Genomic DNA, 21022 nt, shown 5'->3' with positions numbered 1-21022 from the left:
TGCCCCCGAAATCACTCTGTCCTGGATCTCTTGCGCAGGGAGCTGCGGAAATTCCCTCACCTGTTGCCTCACAAATGCCCTCACTTGCATATAGCGAAATGCATTCCCAGGTGGCAACCCATATTTTTCTGTCAGTGCTCCCAGACTCGCGAACGTCCCGTCTAAGAACAAGTCCTTCAATTTCGCAATTCCTGCTCGCTGCCAAGATTTAAATCCCCCATCTATCCTTCCTGGGACGAACCTATGGTTGTTCCTTATTGGGGACCACACTGAGGCACCCATCACTCCCTTATGTTGTCTCCACTGCCCCCAAATTTTCAGTGTTGCCACCACCACTGAACTTGTGGTGTACATTTTCGGGGAGAACGGTAAAGGCGCCGTCGCTAATGCTTGCAGGCAGGTTCCCCTACAGGACGCCATCTCTAGTCTTTTCCACGCCGCTCCCTCCCCTTCCCCCATCCACTTGCATACCATTGACATATTGGCGGCCCAATAATTGTCACTTAAGCTCGGCAGTGCCAGTCCCCCCCCTATCCTTGCTACGCCGCAGAAACCCCCTCTTCACTCTTGGGGTCGTCCCAGCCCACACAAAGCTCATAACACTCTTATCCACTTTTTTGAAAAAAGCCTTGGTAATCATCACAGGAAGGCACTGGAACACAAAAATAAATCGCGGAAGGACCTCCATTTTGACCGCCTGCACCCTGCCCGCCAGTGACAGGGGCACCATGTCCCATCTCTTAAAATCCTCTTCCATCTGCTCCACCAATCTTCCTAAATTAAGCTTATGCAAGGTTCCCCAGTTCCTGGCTATCTGGATCCCTAGGTACCGAAAATCCCTTGTTACTCTCCTCAGCGGCAAATCATCTATTCCCCTGCTTTGTTCCCCAGGGTGCATCACAAACAGCTCACTCTTCCCCATATTCAGTTTATATCCCGAAAATTCCCCAAACTCCCTGAGTGTCTGCATTATCTCGGGCATCCCCTCCACTGGGTCCGCGACATACAACAACAAGTCATCCGCGTATAGTGACACCCAGTGCTCTTCTCCTCCCCTAAGTACTCCCCTCCACTTCCTAGAGCCCCTCAGCGCTATGGCCAGTGGCTCAATTGCCAATGCAAACAGTATCGGGGACAGGGGACACCCGTCTTGTCCCTCTATATAGACGGAAGTAGTCAGATCTCTGCCTGTTTGTGATCACACTTGCCACCGGGACCCTATATAAAAGCTGAACCCACCCAATAAACCCCTCTCCAAATCCAAATCTCCTCAACACTTCCCACAGGTAATCCCACTCCACTCTATCAAATACTTTCTCAGCGTCCATCGCCACCACTATCTCCGCCTCTCCCTCCGGCGGGGACATCATCATCACACCTAACAGCCTCCGTATATTAGTGTTCAACTGTCTCCCCTTAACAAACCCGGTTTGATCCTCGTGAACCACCCCTGGAACATAATCCTCGTCACCATCACCTTGGCCAAGAGCTTGGCATCCACATTCAGAAGGGAGATAGGCCGCACTGCAGCGGGTCTTTGTCCCTCTTCAGGAGCAACAATATCGTCGCCTCCGACATCGTCGGGAGCACCGTCCCCCCTTCCCTGGCCTCGTTAAAGGTTCTCGTCAGAAGCGGGGCTAGTATGTCCATGTATTTCCTATAAAATTCCACCGGGAACCCATCTGGTCCCAGGGCCTTCCCTGCCTGCATGCTCCCAATCCCTTTTACCACCTCCTCCACCTCAATCTGTGCTCCCAATCCTGTCCTCTCCTGCTCCTCCACCTTCGGGAATTCCAGCTGATCCAGGAAGTGCATCATTCCCTCCTTCCCTTCCGGGGGTTGAGCCTTATACAGCCTCTCATAAAATGCCTTAAACACCCCGTTCACCCTCTCTGCTCCCCGTTCCATCTCACCCTCCTCGTCCCTCACCCCACCTATCTCCCTCGCCGCCCCTCTCTTCCTCAATTGTTGGGTCAGTAACCGGCTCGCCTTCTCTCCGTACTCATACTGTACTCCCTGTGCCTTCCTCCATTGTGCCTCTGCCCTGCCCGTGGTCAGCAAGTCAAATTCCGTATGCAACCTTCGTCTTTCCCTGTACAGTCCCTCATCCGGAGCCTCTGCATATTGCCTATCCACCCTCAAAATTTCTCTCAACAATCGCTCCCTCTCTTTACTCTCTTGTTTCCCCATATGGGCCTTTATGGAAATCAGTTCCCCTCTGACCACCGCCTTCAGTGCCTCCCAGACCACTCCCACCTGAACCTCTCCATCATCGTTAATCTCCAGGTACCTTTCGATACATCCCCTCACCCTTACACATACCCCCTCATCCGCCAACAGTCCCGTATCTAATCTCCAGAGTGGGTGCCGTTCCTTTTCCTCTCCTACTACCAGATCTACCCAATCTGGGGCATGGTCCGAGATGGCTATGGCCGAATACTCCGTCCCTGTCACCTTCGGGATCAGTGCCCTTCCCAGGACAAAGAAGTCTATCCGAGAATACACCTTGTGGACATGGGAGAAGAAGGAAAACTCCCTACTCTTGGGCCTAGTGAATCTCCAGGGGTCTACTCCTCCCATCTGCTCCATGAAGTCCTTAAGCACCTTGGCCGCTGCCGGCCTCCTCCCGGTCCTAGACGTGGACCGGTCCAGCCCTGGATCCTGCACCATGTTGAAATCTCCCCCCATTACCAACTTACCCGCCTCCAGGTCCGGGATACGCCCCAGCATACGCTTCATGAAGTTTGCATCATCCCAGTTTGGGGCATATATGTTCACCAGAACCACCGCTTCCCCTTGTAATCTGCCACTCACCATCACGTATCTACCCCCACTGTGGCTACTATGGTCCTCGCCTCAAACACTACCCGTTTCCCCACTAATATAGCCACCCCTCTATTTTTCGCATCCAAGCCCGAATGAAATACCTGTCCCACCCATCCTTTACGTAATCTGACCTGATCCGCCAGTTTCAGATGCGTCTCCTGTAGCATGACCACATCTGCCTTTAATTTGTTTAGGTGCGCGAGTATCCTTGCCCTCTTAATCGGCCCATTCAGCCCGCTCACATTCCACGTGATCAACCGGCCCCCCCCCCCCCCTCTCTTCCCCCCCCCCCCCATGTCGACTAGCCATCCCCTTTTTTAGACCAGCTCCTCACCCAGTTCCCACACTCCCGTTTGTCCCCCCGACGGTGTCCTCCCGTCCCGACCACCCCACCCCATAACAGCTCCCCCTTTCCCTTAGCAGCAGCAACCCAGTTAAACACCCCCCCCCCCCCCCCCCGCTAGATCCTTTCTAGCGTAATTGCTCCCCCCATGTTACTCCCAGAAGTCAGCAAACTCTGGCTGACCTCGGCTTCCCCCGTTTATCCTTGGCCCCCCCATTGTGTAAGGCCCCCTCCTTCCTGCGCTCCCTTTCCCGCCGCAATTACCATAATGCGGGAACCAAGCCCGCGTTTCCCACTTGGCCCCTCCCCTAATGGCGCAGCTCCCTCTCTCCTTCCCCCTCTCCTTCCCCACCGGCGCCCACAGTTCACCATACCCTCCCCCAACGAGGGGAATAGATAAAATTTCCCCCCCCCCTTCCCCGTCCCATACAATCCCCCCACTACTTTATTACAGAATCTCTTTCTCTCTCCAATCTAGTCCAACTTCTCCTCTACAATAAATGTCCACGCCTCTTCTGCCGTCTCGAAGTAGTGATGTTTCCCTTGGTGTGTAACCCACAGTCTCGCTGGCTGCAGCATTTCAAATTTAACTTTCTTTCTATGTAGCACCGCCTTGGCCCGATTGAAACTCGCCCTCCTTCTCGCCACCTCCGCACTCCAATCCTGGTACACGCGGATCACCGCATTCTCCCAGCTGCAGCTCCGTGTCTTTTTCGCCCATCTCAGGACCATCTCCCTGTCCTTATAGCGGTGAAACCTCACCACTATGGCTCGAGGTATTTCTCCTGCCTTTGGTCTTCGCGCAAGGACTCTATATGCTCCCTCCACTTCCAAGGGGCCCGTCGGGGCCTCCGGTCCCATTAACGAGTGAAGCAATGTGCTCACATATGCCCCGACGTCCGCCCCCTCTGCACCTTCAGGAAGACCCAAAACTCTTAAGTTCTTCCTCCTCGAGTTATTCTCCAGGGCTTCAAGCCTCTCTCTACACCTTTTATGCAGTGCCTCGTGCGTCTCTGTCTTCACCACCAGGCCCTGTATTTCATCCTCATTCTCAGCAGCCTTTGCCTTCACATCACGAAGCTCCAACTCCTGGGTCTTCTGTGCCTCCTTTAGCCCTTCAATCGCCTGTAGCATCGGGGCCAACACCTCCTTCTTCAGCTCCTCCACACAGCGCCGCAGGAACTCTTGCTGTTCCGGGCCCCACACCGAACGGTCTCCTTCCGCCGCCATCTTGCTTCGTGCTTCCCTTCCTTGCCGCTGCTCCTGAGGATCCTCTGCAATCCAGCCACTACTCTCTTCTTTCTCCATATATATCCGGGGGGATTCCCTTCTATTTCACCGCACAATGGTTTTAGCCGTCAAAAATTGCCGTTGGGGCTCCGAAAAAGAGCCCAAAAGTCCGTTCCAACGGGAGGTGCTGAAACGTGCGACTCAGCTGGTCACCGCCGCACCCGGAAGTCTTTTGTTTTGATTTTGACGGATGTAAAGGTAAATAGAATTTTTTGCGCCCCACGAAAAACACCACTTAACTTTGAATATTTATGTTGACTTGAAAAAATTGTTACATTGTTGACATTTTTTTATATAATCCATCAAATGACTGAATCTGCCTCATCTGTGAAACTGGTCTGACAGCTCAAGTTTAAGCTTCGGATTACCAGTCAGATCGTATTTTATGGTTTTGACATTCACCACAAGATGTAACATATTATGATTGTATGATTATGAATGTTACAGATGTGGAATTGTGTAATTATGTGCAGATGATTATGTGGACAGAACATTACAATTATGTAAAAGCCGTGATTTTTACAACAAATTGGTTTCTTTCCCTTTCTCAAACGTGCAGAGCTTGGACTTGAGATAGTAACTAGATGCAGAAACGCCAAGTTTATAACAAATGCACGTGCTCAGTTTAAAAAAAAAAAAAAGTGCTCTAGCCTAGCAAAATGGAAACAGGAACTTCTTTCAGATATAAAATGAAAGCAAAATACTGTGGGTGGTGAAAATCTGAAATAAAAACAGTGCTTGCTGGAAACACTCAGTAGGTCTGGCAGCCTTTGTGGAGAGTGAACAGAACATTTTGAATCAAACATGACTTCAGAATTTTCAATGTCCACATTTAACCCTGTATGTATGGTCACTGGAAATTGCTGTCCGATTTACACTTCAATAGCAATGAGCGTTGATAACCTCACTGCAATTCTTACGGCAAAATCAGGGCCAGTAAGATTAGTACAGCATGTATTTCTTTTGAAATACCTCTTATGTGGGAGGCATGACGCACACAACGAGTCACACCCAACTATCATCTTCAACTCTGCCATTCCATCACTCTATTTTCTCATTTAAATCTGCAAACAGCTGGTGTGTAGCTTTGCTCTTTTTCAACTCCCTGAATTTTATACTCTGCGCACATGCTGACTGATTTGTTGAGTTGCGTAACCAGTGTGAATTTCTAGTTACATGCAGCAAAACGATTAATTAATTACGAATGTGCAATTCAGGTTTGATGAAACCTTGAAGCTTTTTTTTTTTTAAAGGAACATTACTGGAGCTGTTGTAAATTATAGTGCATTTGTCTTTTAGCACTTGTTTTAGAGTTGTACCTGAGCATGGTGGGTCAATGTGCTGGACTTGGATGCTGTTGGTGAAGTGGTAACAAAAGTAATAAACATGACTGATTGCATTCAGTGATCAATATTGAATTTGTTTTTTCTGCCCACCAGCAATTTACTAGGAAACCAGCTGTACAGTACGAAAAAGTAATGGCCCCTGCTATCATCTAAATGATGGACTCATAAAACATCCTAAGCAGGAAAAAAAATCCAAATACAGTTGTCTTGAGAGTGATTTGAACCCTAACATTAAGATTGCATTTTTTTTGACACCTCCATTTGTTTTCTTGCTACCATTCTGTGTCATGCATCTACTATATATGTGGGTAAGGAGCTCTTTGTAAAGCAACTATCTGTTCTCTTGCTGCCCATGAAGAGACATGTTAATATTTTCCCATCTTTCTATCTCCACCCCTCTTCAGCACCCCAACGTTCTAGTTTCCTGTTGTTCAAGATTCAAAGCTGCATGACTGAGTTCAAATATTTGGCATAATGCATTCAGCAACTGGTGTGGTTCAACTGGCTAACTCACTTCCATCTGTTAAGCATAGAACCTATTCCGATCATCATAGATATTGAAAATGGATATTGTTGCTCAGCAGTGGACTGTTTGTCCACTTTCCTTTCTATAGAATGCTCGTTTCCATTGCCATTCCTGCAACTTTATTTTCCTTGTATTTTCTCCCTTGAAATCTTTCTGTGCTGTCCATCACCCACCATTAGAGGAAGCAACTTTGTGCCCAGCTATGACATTCTGATTTAAATGCGCAGACTAAAAACAAAAAATTCCAAGGATGAGCAGGTTCGGTAGATTGGCATGCTAAATTTCCCCATAGTGTCCAGGGGTGTGCAGGTTAAGGTATGGGGATAGTGCGGGGTGGGCTGGGGAGTTGGCCTAGGTAGAGTATTCTTTCGGAGGGTTGGTGCAAACTCGATAAGCTGAATGGCCGCCTCCTGCACTGTAGTGGGTCTATGAATTGATATCGATGCCAGAAATATGCTGCATGCAAGTCTTTTTGGTCATTCTCCTTTAATGTAGGTTAACTTCTATCCGCACCATTGGACCTGTTTCAGTCACGTTAGCAAATTTGAGTGAGCGTTCTCCATTTGCATGTGTGCCTCAGGGAAAAACATCTGTCAGATGTGGAAATTATTAACCTTTTCTCATATTAAAACAACAGGTAACATTTTGCCCAGTGCAAATAAGCCAATATTAGATTGGGTTCTCAAATTTTAAAAGATCTTTTCCTTCACTGGTGCAGTAGATTATTGTAGGATCATTCCCTAAGGTACCAAATGTACGATTATTTGAAGAATAGTTGTTAAATCCCAGATTGTTAATTTAATCGAGGAATGCATGCATACACATGTAAACTTCTGTGACGATAACTGTAGATGCCAATAACTGAAGATACACTAAAACTACTGACTAGAGTACTCAATTAATTAGTATGTTTGTGTTTTGTACAGGTAAAGCCAAAGGAGAAAAAGAGAAACTCCCAGAGCCACAAAACAATAAAGGTAATTTCAAAAAAAGATTAAATTAAATCCAACGCATGTTGGAACGCACAGACATTGATGAGAACTCAAGCAATGCTAAGTTTACTGTAAAGTTGTCTGTAAAACCAGTTTTATTATTCAAAGGTTTTACCCAGCTGCCCTTATTTGCGAGGTGAACAAAGGACAGACACAATCAGAATAAAACAGTTATCCCCCAAATTATCCTGACTAGAGTATGCCTAAGATTCTTAATACTACCCATGCCGATGAACTGGATCGAGCTATGGTCCAATCTTTGAGTCCCGGTCATCTCAGGGCATTCATCTGTGAAGGTTGGTCTTACATGCTGCTTCCTTCTGTCCTTTGATCCGCCCGCCGTTGAGTCTTCTCCGCTGCCTCTGTGTAGAGTCTTCACTGGTGAGGGACTCTGGCTGCCTCCTCCTTATCCCCCTCCTTCTCGCCCTTCTAGAAATTTCTTCTGGCCATCAGCCAATGAGGTCACTAGGCAGGAGTCGCAACACACAATGGAGTAGCCGATTGCAACTCTGCAGGATACCGGGAACTCCTTCCAGAGGTCCATCCTCTGGTACATTGTCTGCATTTAACCTTATCCCTTGTAAGGTGATAGGTGCCAGAAAGCCTGGCTTCATCTGGGAAATCCACAACAATTGATCCATTTGAATGGGGTCGATTATCTTCCAATATCCTGTGTACAGGACAAGCCCAGGCTTGCCCCTGCTGTCTGTCTCTGTCCAGTGTATTCACATCAGTTAAGGGGCTGGTTTAGCTCACTGGGCTAAATCGCTGGCTTTTAAAGCAGAGCAAGGCAAGCCAGCAGCACGGTTTAATTCCCGTAGCAGCCTCCCCGAACAGGCGCCGGAATGTGGCGACTAGGGGCTTTTCACAGTAACTTCATTGAAGCCTACTTGTGACAATAAGCGATTTTCATTTTTTTCTTTCAGTCTGTGGTTCTGACTGTGGTTTTAATTTAAAATGTCCAATTCTTAATTTAAAGTGTCCAATTGTATGCCGGGCCTAAAATTCAGGCCGTTGGCCATTTTATCACAGTCCCTTCTCTTGATCCAGTGAGTGCCACTGACTCGCATCACAACTCTAGGCAAGTTCCTGGACAGACAAGTTTCAGAATCTTACAAAACAAATCCTAATCCCTAACCTAACAAATATACATTTCATAGACATCATAAATAAAATACAAGATTAAACTGCTTATGTACAAAATAAACTGCAGAAAATACAGATAAATACAAAAAAAAACTTTTGGAGGCGAGAGTCCTTAATATGTTGTTTGGTCGTGGCGCTGGATCACTGTTTCCACATCCAGGTGCCACATTAGTTCCTTCTCCAGGGTATGTTAATTTGATCTTCCTGTTGCGGGTCCTTCTGTGGATCTGTGTCCTCGTGTCCATTCCAGGGCGAAGAATCCCAAGCAGCATACCATGGGTGCATTATGCGTTCTGAAAAGAGATCAGGGTAGCATTTGTTACTATTCCCCAATATCTGATTCCTTCCATTTTTCCTCCCGCCAGATGCTGGCTCACGCTCTTACTGACCCCTTTTATTACATTTTTGCCCCCAAATTTGAGGTGGCCAGGTATCTGTGTCAAGAGGACAATGGGTTTTGCAGCTAACACCACAAGGCAGGGATGTCTAGACATCTGTGTTTAAGTGGGTTGCTTTCCTGTATTGATGAGTCGCGGCCTTCGCCACAAGGCAGAGTTGCAAAAGCGGAAGACGTGCAGATGAGAAGATACGATGATATGGACGGGAAGATATGGTGAATCGAAGATTCGTCCGAGATGGCGAAAATCATAGCCAAGACTTGCCAACTTAGTGGGAGACTAGTTCTTAAATGATCAGGATGGAGGTGTGCCTAGGAGTTGTGGTAGTGGTCTGCTCCAAATTGGGGTGGTTTAGGAATCCATGCTTAATTGGTGGCTTTCCTGGCGTGATGAGTTGTGGCTTTTGCCACAGGGCAGAGTTACACAAACTGAAGATGTAGACAGGAAGAGATGACAAAAGATCATGACGAGAAGAAGTGGCGAAGCGAAGGTTTGGAAGAGCGTAGAGGAAACTACGTTTTGTATGATCAAGGTAAGGGGGTCCAAGGGGAGGTGGTACGATGATGACTGTGACCACCATACCGTACTGGAACACCAGGTTAAAGTTCAACAGATTTATTTGGAATCACCTGCTTTCGGAGCGCATCTCCTTCATCACCTGATGAAGGAGCTGCGCTCCAAATAAACCTGTTGGACTTTAACCTGATGTTGTAAGGCTTCTTATTGTGCCCACCCTAAGTCCAACGCTGGCACCTCTACATCATACTGTACTGTAATAACGTGCTGATAATTGATACCAATCTTATCGGACCTTGACGCTCCCCAGTACAGTTTAATTATTGAGCAGAACTAGAGTCTGCTGCTGTTTTTACCGGCATGAGTTTTGAGCAGAAGAGGCAGTGGAGGCCATCTTCCATGAAATTAAAGAAAGAAGGAGATGTCACAGGACCTAAAGTTAAATACAAAACAATTCTTTTATTTGCAATTGGGGTCAGCAAAGTCCCTGCATTCTTTCTGGGGTGATGATTTTAAGTGGGCGGGTTCTGGTTACCTGGGACCTGCTTTTCCACTGCCTCCCTATCTGAGCGCCGTACCTGGTGCTTCTGTGGATCCCTGTGTCTGCGGCAGGTGCCCTCGGGTTTACGTGGCTTGATCACGACTCGTTTCCTTTTTCTCCGTGACATTAGACGGAGTTTTGCGTCTTGAGGTCTGTGAGGGTGTAACTGGCAGCAAGGGGTTAGGGCCTGGACTCCGGGGTTGGGGGTCAGGGGCCACTGTCTCAATTCCCTCTGGTTTTATATGGTACTGATGATAGTTGTTTTGCCAACCAAATGCTTCCATTTCATTCACATGGTACCATCCAGCTTTCCTGGAATCTATCAGCACCCGGTAAAAGGATGGGTTTGCTTTATCTATCACCTGGTAGGGTCCTGTGTATCAGGAGGATAGGAATATCTTGTCACCGGGTAGGGTCCTGTGTATCAGGAGGATAGGAATATGCCTGACTGGAAGACTTGGAGAATTACCATCTGCTCAACCTCATGCTCAAAGTAGAAGAAGAACAAAGAAGAATACAGCACAGGAACAGGTCCTCCAAGCCTGCGCCGATCATGATGTCTGTCTAAAATAAAACCTGCACTTCCAGGGTCCGTATCTCCATTCCCATCATATTCATGTATTTGTCAAGATGCCTCTTAAACATTGCTGTGGTATCTGCTTTCACTTTATTCATCCTGCAAATAAGGACATCTGGGTAAAACATTTGAATAATAAACCGATCGCAGTGTCTGAATGTGACAGACAACAGTGGCATCCCTCTGGGTGGTCTTTGATAAGAATCAACCTAGTTGCTCCGAATTCGAACCCACCAACCTTGAATTCTGCAACATCCAGTCTGAGACTGAATTAAGAGAGCTGTCATCCTACGTGACAGCCAGGATTGAAGTGGGTGGGCGAGAGTACAGGCACCTGCAGTAAATTGAGCCATAAACCAAGTGCTTGTAACACAAGGTGAACAAACTACGTAGTTGCAACTAGGATAGTCAGGACGTTGGATAAACTCTGTGGGAGGGAATTTAATGAAAGCCGGACCTCTAACCTGCTTAAATCCTTATCTTCCAGCATGTGACATCCTGTTCTAGCAGATACTTCATGCATGTACCAATGGTGTTGAATGATAACTGTTTGTGTCTTAACTGGAATTTAGATGGGACTAACATTATCAAATATAAAGATATGTGGCACCCTAGTTTTAAGTAAACTCTTGTAAATGTGTATTTGGTGTTCATGCCACTTCTACATATAAAACCAAAATACTGGGGATATTTGGCAGGAGTCTTGTAGTTAAAATGTTGCGTTGTAGGAACTGGTCTTTTCATTGCAGTTTGAGGATTGGCAGTGGAGTTTTTTTACTTGGGCCTTTATTTTTAAGACCATCAAGTGTACTCCCTATGCAGACGTAACATAAATAGGTGCATCCTAATGTCAACTAGTCTAATCGTTGCTGATGCAAGTTAAAATTCTTCGGCCGTAATTTGTTATTTTTTGAATATATTTTGGATGCAAACATGATGGAGATTTCTTTGGAGTCAACTGGAGTATAATTGCTCCCAGGGACATCCAGATTTCAATTAGATGGCCCATCTGATGCAGGAGAAGCTTGTGTGGGGATTGTTAAGATTGTTTAGAAAAATTATTTTTTCTGTGTAGAATGTAATATCTTACCTTCCTGCTTCTTGTGTAGGTTATGGATGTCTTTTATATAAATTATCTTTAGCTTTGGACTGTCAATGTGCAACATTGTTTGAATCAGTGGCACTAAAATTTGGGGATAGAGGGGTGAGAGATAAAGGGGATCGAGAATTAATGGAGAACAGGGAAAATATTTGTTTGCATTATTCACTAGCATTGAAGATACAGAGCAGGAGTAGGCAGTGCATCCCATCAGCCCCATTCTGCTAATGTCATAGCTAAACTTCTACATCAGCTCCACCTGCTGCCTTAGCCTCGTATCTCTGATTGTCTTTGTGTCCTCGCTTTAGAGGGCTACATCAAATGTTGACTAGCAGGGTGACCAGCTCGCAGGGTGAAAAAAAACCCAGATACTGGGGACTGTATGAGTGGACAGTGCTGGCTGGACCGTTGGAGCGGTAAGGGAGGCTGTTGTTGTTTGCTGATAACCTTCCATGGTTAAGGAGACTAAAACTGTACGCCGTATTCCAGTTGTGGTCTTGCCAAAGCCAGTTGCAGAAAGACTTTCTTCCTACTGTACTCTAACCTCCGGTTACAATAAAGGCTAACGTACCATTTGCCTTCTTTGTTGCCTCAACGTTAACTTTGTAATTTGTATACAAAGCCCCCCCCCCCCCCCCATCCCTCTAACTATCAACATTTACAAGTTACTCGCCTTTTAAAAATAATTTGCTTTCTTCAAAGTGGATAATTTCACTTCCCGAATGGGTATCTAGTGGCGACCAAGCAGCAGACTGAAAGAGGAAAAAGCAAACAACTGTCAAAAAAGAGAGCTAGGAGTTTATTTTTTTCCAGGCTGGAGCATAGTAGCTGAATGGTTGGATGCCAATTGTGATGAATGCAAGAAATTGATATATGTATATATACTGTATTTTAGATCCGTTACAGAAAGGATTTTAAAAGCTTGAGTTATATATTTGTTGCAGTAATATTATTAAAGAACTTGGGTTAAATTATCCAAATTGTGTGTCTGCTAAAGCAGCAATTAAGAGGTCATAAAAAATTAGGTAATTATTAATTTTAACCATTTACTTGTTTACTGAACGATACTTAATGGAACATTGCTATCAATACTGGAGATTCCCTGGAGAGTAGATAATTTATGAGGGATCTTAACACTATGACAGAATAGGTTAGGAGAAGTAGGTCAGTTTTGGAGGAGCATACGGTGTAACCAAGGACATGTAGTTGAAGATTGTCAAGGCAATAGAGGAACATAAAGGTAAGGGTGAAGATATTTGATTCTCTAGATACAAGTCAATGAAGCTCAGTGAAATGTACAGATTGTGCTTGATCCAGACAGCAGTAGAAAATTATTGTGTATTGGAACTGCCAGGAGGTGAGAATTTAAGCCACTGCCACTTTTAAGTTGTTTTCCTTAAATTCCTTATACGCATGAAAGTCCCAGTTTTTTTATTACGGTCTACGTCTTCATGATTGAACATCCTCTATCTTGGAAATTCATGACTAAATTGTTTACAAATATTTGATTTTTATTTTATAATTTAGAATTCTATGTAATGTTCTGTCAGCTAAATAATATTTAGCTCTTTGTGACGGGATATGAGCTGAGGGAGACAGGTGACCACTCAGCCCCTTGAGCCTCTTCTGGCTTCGGAAATGCTTCAGAACTTGATGACAGGTGTCTGGATTGACAAGCCTACAACAAAAACCAAACCCATTGGAGTGTAGTTCAGTCCATTCCGAAGAAGAACAGATGTTGTTCCGTAGCTGTGGAGTTGATGAGGGGGCTGGGGAGGGAAGGCGAAGAGGCAATCAACTGCAACCTTGGCAGGTTTAGCATTTTTAAATTCAACATTACCAAGAAGTTTTTAGGCTTTACTACCTATTTCTGTCTTCCATTTTACTTCTTTCAATTGATTTCTTAAAAGCGTAGCGAAAAAGGATCCACTAATTTGCTGCATGTGCATCTGGAGGATTTGTAAAAACATAATTAGCATAGGCGTTTGTTCTGTGATATTATTATTTGAATTGTAACTTAGCATTATTCGAGGCCAATAACAGAAAAAAATACTTTTAATTCGCATGGCACTATTGGGCGGCACGGTGGCGCAGTGGTTAGCACTGCTGCCTCACAGTGCTGAGGACCTGGGTTCGATCCCGGCCCTGGATCACTGTCCGTGTGGAGTTTGCACATTCTCCCCGTGTCTGCGTGGGTCTCATCCCCACAACCCAAAGTTGTGCAGGGTAGGTGGATTGGCCACGCTAAAATTACCCCTTAATTAGAAAAAAGTTAAAGAAAAGATTTTTTTAAAAGTTGCATGACACTATCATAAGCGTCACAATTCAATTTTTTATTGCAGTGATTATTCTATATTAGCAAAAGTGCAAGTGCATTTCCAACATTAGTATTTCTGTTCTTATTATACAAGAAGCACCAACTTACTAAAGTCCTCCTGTGATGTACAAGATTTTAAAAAAACAAGTTTGTGTCACCCAGTGACTATGTCCTGATATACTTTGTCTTCTTTCTCTCTCTTTTTCAGCTATTCTTATGTCACAAACAACTCTCCCACCATTCTTTGAATCTACTCTTCTCAAAGTTATAAATGCCATCTTCTATTTGACTGTGATTTTGTTGTCCTTGAACTGGGTCTTGAATTCCACTGGTCATTGTAGCCTGTTGGAACCTTTTTCATTGCCTGACCTTTGCAATTCTGCTTTCTCTCCTGATTCCAATCATAGCTGTCCCAATAGATAGCCATATATCCTCAGACTGTACAGTCATATCTGATGTCCCCGACGTTCTTAGTCCTCTCCTTGTTATTTTCCATGTGCATCTGCTCAGTGACAGAATCTAGACATGGGATAAGAAACAATATCTATGGTTGATTTTTATATTTTCTTGGTTTTTCTACCCTTCAGTGCATCAGCCATTCCTGCCTGCTATCCCTGTTTCCTTCCAGTAGTAAAGCACCTCTGCATTATATTCGATATTGAGCTTGGTTTCTCTAAATCTGTTCTGATCACTAAGATTCCTAACTTCTATGCTTTGTAACATTGCTCATTTTTTTTTTTAAATTTAGAGTACCCAATTATTCTTTTTCCAATTAAGGGGCAATTTAGCATGGCCAATCCACCCTGCGCATCTTTTTGGGTTGTGGGGGTGAAATCCACGCAAACACTGGGAGAATGTGCAAACTCCACACGGACAGTGACCCAGAACTGGGACCTCGGCGCCGTGAGGCAGCAGTGCTAACCACTGTGCCAACTTGCTGCCCCAACATTGTTCATTTCAGACTGTACTCTCTTGCAGAAACTCAATTTTAGGACTTTATTATAAGCCTTTTATATTTGAAATGCTTTCTGAACTGGTTCCGCTATGTCCAGCCTTCATAAATTGTAAATTGTGCGGAATGGCATTGCTTACCTGCACTTTCATTACCATGGTCCAAACCAGTTGGCTTCCTGTGCCTCCATGAATCAATTCAACATTCTTATCCTTCAAATGTTTCCATGGCGTTGTCCTAATTCATTGACCTGCTTCAGCTTTAGCCTCTGAAAGCGGTTCTAAAATTTACATTCACAGTTTTAGTCATAGCACAGAGACTAATGCTTAAAATGTTTGAACCGAGTGTAGTCTGCAATCCACAAATAAATAAGTTCTGTTTGCATTGAGATTTGCTAGTGTTCGCATCTGTTCTCATGGTGCTTATTTTTTTAACAATTTCCCCAACCAACTCCTATCAACATTTTATAGGGTAGGAGTTCTAAATTCTTTAGTTGTTCAAATGTCTAAAATAAGTAAGTAAGTGAAGTCGCCATAGCCCCAAATGGCCAAAGGTTACTTTTCCCCTTTGAGGGGGAGAGCTGACTGGTGGTGATTTAACCTGAGGATCACCACACCTCGGGTAAGGGGCAAGGTTGAGAAGGCGGGATCTTCATGGGTAACCTCATCCGATCTAAAATAGTCCATACTTAGCACATGCATTTGACTATCTAAACATCTTGACATAATTACACGTGTGTGACTTGAAATGGAACCTTTTATAAATATTTGAAACAATGATTCTATTGTTTGACAAATTATTCAGTGTCTTCAAAGCTTTCAATGCAGTTTGACAAAGTGAATGAAAAGGCAATAATGGAACTCTTTGGAGCATGATTCTTCATTCCAAATTTGATTTGACTTAATTTTATTGCTTTGGTGACATTTATGATTCATTGCTTTGAGAGAAAAGATTTTATCTTAACATCAAAAGATTTTTGAAAATGTAGAGCAAGAGCATTTTCTCTCACATTAGCGGTCTTAAAATAGAATCCCGGACACTCTGAACTAGATTCTCAGGTGTTGTTGGCTTGATAAATTGTTCTCGCCCTTCTGTTGTACGACTGCCAGTCACTGAGCGGTATCATTTATGCAGTGTTATCACTAGGAATTTCAGTGAAGTGCAGTGATGAAGAGGGGCATTTTTATGCAGCCGTATTGTAGCCATCTCCTTCCACTATGCTAAGGACAGGTGAAACTATTAGACTTGTCTACTTGCACTGCGAAAGTCACCTGGGCTGAGCACGACATATAAAGGTTTTGTCCTCGGAGCTTGTTGGATCAGGAAGAGGGTATTTTCAGATGCATAACATAGGGCTGATGTGCTTCTGATTACAGTTCCTACACTGGTGGTGATACTGATGAAACAGTTTGAAGCGATAAATTTAAAGAAAGATCTTCCATTTCTACAGCAACTACCATATAACCAGGGAACCTTGAAGCACAGCTAATACATTACTTTTGAAGATCAGACAATTTCCACTTAGTTAAGTCCCATAAATGGCAATGAGGGGGTGGCACGATAGCACAGCGCTAGGGTCGCAGGTTCGATTCCCGGCTAGGGTCACTGTCTGTGCGGAGTCCGCACGCTCTTCTTCGCCGGTTTCCTCCGGATGTGCCAGTTTCCTCTCACAAGTCCCAAAAGACGCGTTGTGAGGTAATTTAGACATTCTGAATTCCCCCTCCGTGCACCCAAACAGGTGCTGGAATGTGGCGAATAGGGACTTTTCACAGTAACTTCATTGCAGTGTTAATGTAAGCCTACTTGTGACGATAAATATTATTATTATGAGATAAATGAAATAGAAACCGAAAACGCTACAAAAGCAGGCCAGGCAGCATCTGTGAAGAAAGAAAAGTGAGTTGCGGTTGATGATTTTTTTTCTTAGAACTTCATCTATATCCAGGTTTTTGAAATTTGTAACTTTCTGACACAGGCAAAAAGCACATGTGAAGTGAAAGCATATTGAGTTCAGTGAAACTTTCCTCTAGCTTCTCCACATTGAATAATCCTACAGTATTGTGACATATGCAAAGCCAATTTGCATACAATTAGATCCCACAAGCAACAATGAGCTATTATATCTGGATTGTGTGAGTTAAGGGTTAAATGGTGGCTGGGACACCAGAAGAGATCTTTTATGTCTGCTTCAGCAGGTGGATGCTTCATTTCAGACTTTGATATTGTCGGAGATACAGTGGCATGGTGGTAATGTCATTGGATGAGTAATCCAGAGGCCCATGCTAATGCTTGCTACCATGGCAGCTGATGGAATTTAAGTTTAATTAATAATAAAAAAATCTGGAATTGGAAGCTATTCTCATTTGGTGACCATAACCTTGATTGTTGCAGAAAATCCATCTGCTTTACTAATGTCCTTTAGAGAAGGAGATTTGTCATCCTCACCTGGCCTACACGTGACTCCAGACCCACAGCAATGTGATTGTCTCGTAACTGCCCTCTGAAATGACCGAGCAAGCCACTCGGTTCAAGGGCAATTGGGAGCTGGTAAAAAATGCTGGCCTTGCCAGCAACTCCTACATCCCCTGAAAGAATATTTTAAAAAATGCCCCCAAGTGTCAACAGATGAGGGTTTCTCTCCTGATCAGCCATTCCACCATCTCTGGATGAAAGTAATCATCCTCTGCTCCCCGCTAGCTCACAGCACCAGAGACCTGAGTTCAATTAGGCGACTGTCTGTGTGGAGTTTGCGCGTTCTTCCTGTGTCTGCATGGGTTTCCTTCGGGAGCTCCGGTTTCTTCCCACAGTCCAAAGATGTTGAGGTTATGTGGATTGGCCATACTAAATTATCCCTTGGCGTCTAAAATATTAGGTGGGGTTATGGGGATAGGTGGGTGCTTGGGCCTATGTGGGATGCTCTTAAGGAGTGTCGGTGCACACTTGATGGGCCGAATGGCCTCCTCCAGTACTGTAGGGATTCCAGGGAGTCTATAATTTTCTGATATTTCTTCCACAGAGTACTTTAAATCTGCCTCCTGATTGTTGACCTCTCTGGTAATGGGACTGAGTCCTTTCTATCCACTCTATCTAGACCACTAAAAATCTTATACACCTCAATTAAATCACCCCTTAATTTCCTCTATTCCAAAAGAAACAAACCTGGCCTTCCCTATCTTTCCTCATGGCTAAAATTCTCAATTTCCACCAACGCCCTTCTGAATCTATTCTGTATCTTCTCCAGTGGAATCACATCCTTCCTGTAATGTGACCACGCTTAAACTCTGTATTCTGGTGATTCCTGCACATTCCCTCTAGGTCTCGGTCAATAAAGCTGCCTTCTTAACCACTTTATCTACTTGCCCTGGTACAACCAGGGATCTATAGACATATACTACAGGATCCCTCTATTCCTCCACACTTTATGGAATCCTATTGCTTACCATGAATTTCCTTGCCTTGTTTGTCTTTCCCAAGTACATAACCTCATACTTCTCTAGATTGAATTTCATTCACCATTTTTCTGCCCACCTGACTAATCTATTATTACCTTCCTTCAGTCTACAGCTGTCTTCCCCACTATCAGCCAAATAGCCAATTTTCCTATCGTCTGCAAACTTTTAAATTGTGCCTCATGTTTTAAGTCTAAATCATTGACTATAAGTATCTGGGGCTCACTTTCCGGTTAGAAAAACATCTGTTGATCATAAACCTTTGATTCTTGTCACTGAACTAATTTTGTCATGCCATTTCCCTTTGGATTCCGTGAGCTGTCAATTTACTGACCAGACTACCATGTGAACTTTGTCAAAAGCCTTGCTAAAAGCCATGTAGACTGCATCAAATGTGTTGCCCTCATTGGCCCTCCTTTTTGCTTCCTGTAAAAATGTAATCAAGTTAGTCAGAGGTGACTTGCCCTTAATTCCATGCTGGCTTTTCTTGACTATTCCATGCGTCTCGAAGTGACAATTTATACTAGGTCTCAGAATTTTTTCCAATACTTTTCCTACCATCGAGGTTAGTTTGTCTTCCTCCCTTTTTAAACAGTGGTGCAATATTAGCAGTTCTCTGGCCCCATTAGAGTGGTTTGAAAACAAGAAAATTTACCGCTGGTAATTTAAAAAACTTGCTTCGCACTGATCTGAATTGTAGTTTAGCAGGGGCGAAGCAGAAATGGTGCAACACGCTTTTGTGGTTGACTCCTGCCTCTTGCTTTCAAATTCACTTCAGGCGCTTCAACAATACAGCACCATTTGTATTGATGAAGTGAAACTGCTCTATGTCAATGTGAGATGATGAAGTAATAAATAAGGTAGCAGAAGAGATATATTTAGTTAGTGAGAACTTCAACACCCCACACTGCTAAAGATACAAATGATCAAAATGTTCTCAATATTCCTCAAAAATATTTAAAATGTTGAAAATCCGTGTGGAGTTTTCACATTCTCCCCGTGTTTGTGTGGGTCTCGCCCCCACAACCCAAAGATGTGCAGCGTAGGTGGATTGGCCGTGTTAAATTGCCCCTTAATTGGAAAAAAGAATTGGGTACTCTAAATTTATTTTCAAAAATGTTGAAAATGTATTTTAATGTCTTGTTTTATCTGAAGCCAAAGTTATTTCCCCATAAATGTTGATTCCTGTTCCTTTCAGAAGTGGCAGTCTTAGCTCATGATAGCACTCTTGCTTTTAAATCAGAAGGTCATAAAGTTCAAGTTCCACTGTAAAGACTCGAGTATGTAATGTGGACTAGCTCTTCAGCAGAATACTGTGGGGATGCTGCACAGTTGGAGTTGCCGTTCTTAGGCTGAGATATTAAAAGGGGGCTCTGTCCTCTGAGAGGTACGTATTATACAATTCGAAGAGGAGAACGAGAGATCTCTGTATCAACGTCCGCAGTTCTATTTCAATCAATACATAAGGCAGAAGGGCCTTGATGTGTGTAAATTGAATGTCGTGTTGCCCAAATTACAACAGTGACTACATTTCAGAAGTATTTTGTTGACTGTAAAGTGTTTTGGGGACACCTAGATGCAAGTGTTTTTTAAAAAATGATTTGGTTTGACCCATCATTCAATGCGATGAAGTGATGTTTGACAGACTGGAATTGGCACATCATGAAAATAAATTGCTTTAGATGGTATAGTGCAAACCTTTCAGTTTAATGGTTCAAACCAAATGGATTTAAACCTCGGTTGTTGATGGGGTTAGTCATGTTGGTCAATTTTATGATTTCAAGGGAAATTATTTTGACTCAGTGCATTTGGAAAACATGGAATGATATAAAACTGTCAATTTAAAATGCCGGTCCACCTTGCTGTTTAGTGACTTTCAGCTTATGCCATTATTGCATCTTGCAGCATTTATTCTGATAACTATTAAATTGAACAATGAAGATGGGATTATTGGTGTAAATTTCTATTCAGAAGAAAATTAGGCACTTTGTCCAAGTTGGTGAAATGGTGTTGCTTTTCCAAACTGCAGAATAGAACCCATATTGCAGTATTCCCTGCTGTAAATTTCAGAAGCTCGCATTGTTTTACAAGGAACAGTTGGATTTAAACACATAGATAAAACATTTCAACAAGATGTGATGTTGGGCCCATTCTTCACTAACCTGGCTGCAGCAGGATAAATTTAAACCGAGTCAATTGCAGTCAAACGCTGTCAACATTTCCTGTCTGTGGCAGACATAATCTGTAGGTGCTGTGAGCATGATAAAACATAATCTGCTCCCTTTAATTAAGCAATTACAATACCTGTTTAAACAGCAGGCTTTTCTCTAAATCTGTACCTTTCCAACTGTGTTGGATTGAATGGGAATTAAACATTCTACCTGGAACATTCTAGATTTGTTGGTAACCATATGTTTTGATAATGTGGTTAAATGGATCCTGTTATGTGGGAATTTGGAAAGATTGTTGCTATTTGTAATCGTTGAAGGTATGGAGCTCATTTTGAATATATTACGAAGGATCAGCAGCCGTCAGCTTTATATAAGTGAGTTTGCTCAGAGCCTTTAGAATCATAGAATCCTTACAGTGCACAAAGAGGTCATTCGGCCCATCAAGTCTGCACCGGCCCTTGGAAAGAGCATCCTACTTAAGCCCCCGCCTCCACCCTAACCCAGTTACCGTACCTAACTTTTTGGACACTAAG

General features: G+C 43.8%; 1 protein-coding gene across 4 annotated transcripts in view; it reads left to right on the top strand.

The window, feature by feature from the left end:
• akap10 (A kinase (PRKA) anchor protein 10) overlaps nt 1-21022 on the top strand; it is a 110926-nt gene that overhangs the window by 18370 nt on the left and 71534 nt on the right. For 3 of the 4 annotated variants that reach the window (XR_011933704.1, XM_072469741.1, XM_072469740.1), the window contains exon 2: nt 7258-7308. The exons of the other annotated variant lie outside the window; for it this stretch is intronic. Coding sequence is in view for 2 of the 3 variants with exons in the window: in XM_072469741.1 (XP_072325842.1) it covers nt 7258-7308 (51 nt within the window). In the remaining variant the exon portion in view is untranslated. The remainder of the gene's footprint in view (nt 1-7257; nt 7309-21022) is intronic. 4 annotated transcript variants of the gene reach the window in all.

Source organism: Scyliorhinus torazame, chromosome 12 (assembly GCF_047496885.1).
Source record: "Scyliorhinus torazame isolate Kashiwa2021f chromosome 12, sScyTor2.1, whole genome shotgun sequence".
Lineage (NCBI taxonomy): Eukaryota > Metazoa > Chordata > Chondrichthyes > Carcharhiniformes > Scyliorhinidae > Scyliorhinus > Scyliorhinus torazame.
This window is presented reverse-complemented; position numbering and strand designations above follow the sequence as displayed.